The sequence below is a fragment of the Mytilus trossulus genome, chromosome 2 (assembly GCF_036588685.1).
Source record: "Mytilus trossulus isolate FHL-02 chromosome 2, PNRI_Mtr1.1.1.hap1, whole genome shotgun sequence".
Lineage (NCBI taxonomy): Eukaryota > Metazoa > Mollusca > Bivalvia > Mytilida > Mytilidae > Mytilus > Mytilus trossulus.
Window position 1 is genome coordinate 62,337,118 of NC_086374.1, and position 7,092 is coordinate 62,344,209.

General features: G+C 31.6%; 1 protein-coding gene across 1 annotated transcript; it reads left to right on the forward strand.

Annotated features, from left to right (window-relative positions):
- The first annotated feature begins 3,943 nt into the window (after positions 1–3,943).
- LOC134705925 (uncharacterized) lies at positions 3,944–6,564 on the forward strand. The gene is made up of 2 exons (XM_063564640.1): positions 3,944–4,004; positions 5,873–6,564. The coding sequence occupies exons 1-2, from the start codon at positions 3,944–3,946 to the stop codon at positions 6,562–6,564; spliced, it is 753 nt and encodes a 250-aa protein (XP_063420710.1).
- The last annotated feature ends 528 nt before the right edge of the window (positions 6,565–7,092 follow it).

Genomic DNA, 7,092 nt, shown 5'->3' on the forward strand with positions numbered 1-7,092 from the left:
TACAGAAAGTGACGGGGTTAAACATGTTAGCATGATCCCAACCTGCCCCTAACCTGTGGTCATTGGTGTAATAGCACAACATAAAAACGAACTATAAAACATAGTCGAAAAGGCTCAACTCATCAGACGGATAAAAATAGAACTACATCTAAAAATCATACGGAGTGGACGTGGCCGGGGAATGTTCATACCAACAACAAAAACACACCAAGTATTGATATGAGAGTAGTCGCAATTACTGACAGCTAGTTCAAATCCACTAAGAACTAATGTAAAGAAATCATGCATTTAACACAAAATTCTCAATTAGCAAACATCCACCATCTTATAGATTTAGTGTAAAGACGTCACAAACAGTCAAGAAATAACATGACCTTGTGCAATGCCAAGATACAGGTATCGACAGAATAGAATTCATAGAATTTAAAAATCAATTTGTATTGAATTTTATGTTGTCAAACGAAATTAAAAAAAATTATTTAAAAATGAATTAAAAGGAATAAGGAAATCAAAAAATGTTATATTGTCAAAGAAACAAAAAATAGCGATTGTTTCAAACATTACACAAAATTAAAAATTAGTTATTCCCCAAAACAGGTTTTCAATCAAATTTATATAATTTCATCAGATGTTGTGGTCTATGAACATTAAATAAATCTTATTAAACATGAACTGTATTGTAAGAATAGTCCACTAGTATTGTTATAAGTCATTAAAACTTGTGAAAACTTGTGTAAACTAATTTTATGTCAAATTTAGTTGCGTAATTCAAAGTATATTTCCTTTTTATAAAGGATATAAATATGGCACTGAACTGTAGTTACAACACCAACTTTCCTGGGAACAGTATCTACATATAGATGGTAAGGTTCTTTAGATAATTATAATTTAGAAAATTTTAAAATGTTTGAATTTTTAAAGACAGCAAGAAAGAATAAATTATAAACTGCTAAGGTTTTATAAACTTATTTCTGGTTATAACCTAGTAATTAGTTATACACAAGCTTTAATTCAATTTCCAAAATATATTTATCAATAGAGGGTCAGCATAATAGTCAATGTTATACAGTTTTCAAAAGAACGCTTATCTAACAGCTTAAATTCATCAACCTAACATACGGCTATATCATATGTCATTCGGAAGCTTATAACCTCTATTCTTAATTTAGCCCGGTTGTCAATTATTCGTACGGTGCAATTTTTGCCCCAAATTTTGCTAGAATTAAAAAAATATGCTGTTTTCTGGTTCTTGAATGATATACTTTTTCTAAAAATTATCTAAACCTTACAATGCAAAATATCATAATGCCAAATCAAAGTAAGACTAAACTTGATTGTCCAACCTTTACAGAAAATAGTATTTTTTTTTAAAGATTTGAATATATATATATATATGTCAAAAATATAACCGATTTATTCTTTTTAAGGCCAATGGATTTTTTTATAATCATCTTAATCTGAGATTGATATGATATCAGTCAGGATGAAGCCTCCTAATAACGCTTTTACAGTTGCCCAATAACACCACTATCTGTAAATAGGGATTTGTTTTTATCTAGATAATAATGAAAATATCGACAGAAAAAGATTTACCACATTTTATAAAGAGTAATGGAAGTACTTAAGGCACATTTTTAAGGAAGATATATTTAGTGAATAATAGTTTTTTGATGTCGAAAGACATTACGAAGGTTATTTTGGTTCAATATACGAATGACAACTGTTTGTATTATTTGTTTTTCAATGACAATTTTATTCTTTTTTATATTCTTTATTAGTTGCTTTATCAGTGTGACTGAATATATATATATATATATAATGTTGAAAAATGGATACCCTTCCAAAGAAATTGCGATCACCAATGGGTTTATGTAGTGTTCAACATTTCGGTGAAGTGTTTTAAGGAATGTTGTTGGTCTGTCCCACTTTTTCGCCTTGGTCAAATGATCATCCGTTTATCTTTTTTAAAGTTTAAAATTGCATTTAAGGAGTTTTTTAAAGGGAAAAAGTAAAAAAAACAAAAATACTAAACTGATTTTTTTTTATCCTCATAAGATATAAGATCAGGCAAGTCGTGATAGATTTGAATTTTAGTGAGATTGATTTAACCCATGCATGTTGTTTACACTTATACAAACCATTTTGTACGATTTGTTTTCATATCAATAAATGTTACTTATCATTGCTGTGAAATCTTCGTATCATTAGAAACCAAAAGAGAAAAAAAAAAAGGGAAAATAAATTGTGAAATTAAAAAACAAAATCGCTGTCAGATGAACAACAAAGGGCCTAGTACAAAATGCATATCTACTTATATGATTTTTAAGTTTAGATAACATAACACCAATTGTAAAATAGATAGACTCAACCAAAAATTTCAGTTCTCCTAAATATTTACTTTTTTTTAGAATAAAAAAATCAATTTTAGTCATTGACATTCTTGATTTTTACATGCACTATCGTCAATATGACAATTTGAAAATATCGCTTGACAGATGATGTACTACAATAGCGCTTTGATTTTTCAAATGCCTCAAATAAAAGTATTATGTTGCACATTTACATTGAAATATGAATGCAAACCATTGCAAATTAAATCAAAATTAAAGCGGTTCAAATACATTTATATTCGAGTTTTTATTCATCAACTTTATTTATTTATAACATGTAGCTGAAGAAAACATTGAAATAAAAAATGCTCTGTTTGGGAAGATGATTTGGTGAATAACATTTGTATCACAGACAAAAGTTCGGTTTTCGCGCATTTTTATCATTTGCACTGACTTTTCTGGAAAATGGCGTTACTGTTCTCACATATTTTCATCCTTCAATACACAGTTTTATAATTCAGAAGACAGAATATGTAAATTGCTGACATCTTGTAAAATAATAAATTGTCTGCCCTGGACTTTTCATTGTAATTTGACAGAAACTGCACTATACAAATATTTTCCGACCGGGCTAAAGAGATAGTACAGACGGTGTGCTTTCGAATAGTATGTGATTAAGCTGTATGTTGTATGCTAGATGGGTGTATTACAAATCAAATTGTAATTTTAATGTCACTCATTTATTGTGACATGAAATATAATTGATGCGGTTATTTACTTTAACTCTGTTTTTTTAATAAAAGAAATGTAAAAATCTTTCAAAACACCACGGTTTTTCATCTTTAGACGTAAATGACGGAAGCCAGAATTAGAATAATTGTTTTTGGAATTTTTGGTTTTCAATACACTCTAACGACGCCTACCACTGGTTCTTATTTCGAACATCACGGATGAATCTAGTAAAGAAAACTATGTTGTTTATTCTTTAGTTTTCTATGTTGTGTCATGTGTACTATTGTTTTTCTGTTTGTCTTTTTCATTTTTAGCCATGGCGTTGTCAGTTTGTTTTAGATTTACGAGTTTGACTGTCCCTTTGGTGTCTTTCGTCCCTCTTCTATGCACGTCTGGTTTATTAAATCATAAATGTTTTTTTTATAACATACCAAAAAGGGCAGGCTTGAGATTCTTTAAACTTCTTAACTTTGGATTGACCGGAAGTTAACCGAAGAAGTTCCTATATTCTAGTTTTAATTTGTTTGACTCGTCATTTCAATGTAAGAATACAAAACAAAGCGTAAATAATACCATAGGAAGTTTTGATTAAAAACAACACGACTATAATAGAATATTTCTTAAGGTAAGATTTCACGCGATTCTGATAACTGTGTTTGATTGACACGTGTCCTATCAAACTCAGTGAACATGAAATCAACGTCATAGCAATTTTGAAATACAAACAATAATAGAACTTTCGATATAACCGTTGGAACAGGTTGAGAAAAGGTACAATCTATTTGTTGTGATGCATTGGGTAATAAACTATTTTTTTATTCAATGTTGTGGTTTGTATTTCTTTACTAAAGGTTATGTATTTCTTCTGTTTACAGATAAATATGAAGCTGGTAATTCTTCTAATCACCATAGCTGTTGCAGCTGCTAATTATGGAAAATTGGGTAAACATGTTAACTTATACGCCTTATTCCCGTGTTGTCAAAAAATCATATGTAATTCACTCTTTCCTCCCCTGTTTTATATGCTTGTTATAGATCATATGTGCTCTCTGGGTAAACGACATAAATCAGCTATTTATATATTTTTAATTGGCGATATCCAATAACTTAAGATATATTTCCCCAAGTAAAGTCTGTATTTTTAAATCATTTTAATTATAAATATACAAACAAGCTTTGCATTTGTTTGTTAGCTTTTTGGTCATGAATGTTTGTCTCTAATATTTTATTAACTGTGCATTTGTATTCAGATATCGCAGATCAAATTTATTCGTTCATTGTGTAATCATACGTTTTTTGATTGAGTTAAGTCTGCCAATTGATATTTTATCATATGTTTTTCTATGTTGTGATGTTATGCTATTGTTTCAGAAAAAGGGAGAAGGTTTGGATCCATTAAAACGTTTAATCCCGCTGCAAATGTTTGCACCTGTCCTAAGTCAGGAATCTGATGTACAGTAGTTGTCGTTTGTTAATGTAATATATACGTGTTTCTCGTTTCTCGTTTTGTTTATATAGACTAGACCGTTGGTTTTCCCGTTTGAATGGTTTTACACTAGTAATTTTGGGGGCCTTTATAGCTTGTTGTTCGGTGTGAGCCAAGGCTCCGTGTTGAAGACCGTACTTTAACCTATAATGGTTTACTTTTTAAATTGTTATTTGGATGGAGATTTGTCTCATTGGCACTCACACCACATCTTCCTATATCTAAGGTATAATATAATGAATACATGTATATAATAGATTATTTATTGAACTCCTAATGCTATTTTTATGACAGGATTTTCAAGGGCTACAATTGAGTTAATTTGTTCCTTGAATTATGTGTCTTTTTCTTTACTTTAACTTTATAAATTCATTTTTTCAAAAGGGCCTTATACCAAATATTCTAGTTTTGATACATCAATTTATCACATTTTTAAACATGCTTAACGACAATGTAATAATACTTTATTCCGAAAGCAATACTGCTTATAGCCTACCGATTAGACCGTTGGTTTTCCCGTTTGAATGGTTTTACACTAGTAATTTTGGGGCCTTTTATAGCTTGTTGTTCGGTGTGAGCAAAGACTCCGTGTTGAAGGCCGTACTTTAACCTATAAAGGTTTACTTTTTAAATTGTTATTTGGATGGAGAGTTGTCTCATTGGCACTCACACCACATCTTCCTATATCTATTAAACAGCACTTCTTTTGAGTTTTGTTAAACATCAACTAACATTTAAACTGTTGAAAGACATATAACTTATATTTCCCTGAATAAAACTCCAAAAGATCAGATTAACAATATATGACGACGAAATAGTCATTTTTAAGAAAAAACAACAATCTGCTATCTGTAAAATTGTTAAAAGAGCAAATTGCTATTCCTTTTGTGTATTGTTTATAAACAGAGCATGTGGATAAAAATTGAGTTCTGATATTTGGTAAGGGAGTGCAAAATAACCAAAGATATTTGGTTATATGTTAACGAGACAGAAACCAGACAAAAACAAAAGCCAGATATGTGATCTGAAGAGAAACTTTATGAATATTAATTCTTATTTACAGTTTAAAAATTGGAAGAGAAGGGATATATTATATATTTTTCGCTTGTATCTGGACATTTGTTTCATTAAAAGGAACTAAATTATAGATTTTATTACAATTAGACTTAATCTAACTTATTAATTTTAAAAGAAGTTTGCTATTATGCATATTAAATATCGTTTTTATACTTTTAATATTTAAAAATAATTTGAGATTATGTTTCACTATAAGTTTACTTAGATAATTTCAACCATAATTAAAATTGTCTTAAATTTTGTAAAGGTGGAGGATGGTATGGTGGCTATGGCGGTGGATACGGTGGAATGGGCGGTGGATACGGAGGGATGGGTGGACACGGAGGAATGGGCGGCGGATACGGGGGAATGGGATATGGTGGATATAGACGAATGATGTATGGAGGCATGAGATATGGATCCAGCGGAATGGGATACGGAGGAATGGGTGGATACGGAGGAATGGGTAGATATGGTGGAATGGGCGGATATGGTGGAATGGGTGGTTACGGAAGAATGATGGGTGGATACGGAGGAATGATGGGCGGATACGGTGGAATGGGCGGATACGGAGGAATGGGTGGATACGGTGGAATGGGCGGATACGATGGAAAAGGCGGATACGGAGGAATGGGTGGATACGGAGGAATGATGGGCGGATACGGTGGAATGGGCGGATACGGAGGAATGGGTGGATACGGTGGAATGGGCGGATACGGTGGAATGGGCGGATACGGAGGAATGGATGGATACGGAGGAATGAGTGGATACGGAGGAATGATGGGAGGATACGGCGGATATGGAGGATACGGCGGATATGGAGGATATTGGCCAGGAAGTAGTAAATATTGGTTGACATATGGTAGAAGAATTGGAGGCGGGAGTTGGTTACGCCCAAAGAAAGGTATAGTTCGATATAGCTTAATATTTATATTACTCGTAGGCAAATCTGTAGCATGATTTATAAATTAAAAAAAAGAGATTCGTAACTCGTGATACACACAAAAACAGACAAAAAAAAAATAGCAGTGCCTTTTCTTATCATAAAAAGTGACCTGCCCTGCACTGGCACCCTGCCCCTTTTGATTTCTAGCTAGAGCACTGTATAATGCAGCGATAATTTCCTTTTACACCATATTTTTTATGGAAACGAGACTAGAAAACATAAAAAGTGTAACGAAAAAATAAGTCACGTGAAAAAGAAATAAATCTCCGTTTTTGTTGTGCGTCTTGTTTAAAAATAATAATCTATTTATTTTTTCAAAAGATACTAGATGAACCGTATTTAAGAAACTTTTGTTGAACCATAAAAACTTGTGAAGTTTCGTTGATAACACATTACTTTTCATTGTACATCACTTAATTTCTTAAACAAGTAATACTTATATTTTACAGCGAGTGTTTACTAGATAGGTCCATCCAGAATGGTACAGACGATATGGAATTCCCTTTTATATATACATCTTATATACTAGTAGATATTAGTAA

Bases quoted from the DNA above. Each gene is read 5' to 3' on its own strand.
- LOC134705925 (XM_063564640.1), top strand. From the start codon at position 3,944: ATGAAGCTGGTAATTCTTCTAATCACCATAGCTGTTGCAGCTGCTAAT. The intron at 4,005-5,872 runs GTAAACATGTTA...AATTTTGTAAAG, and splicing joins TGCTAATTATGGAAAATTGG to GTGGAGGATGGTATGGTGGC.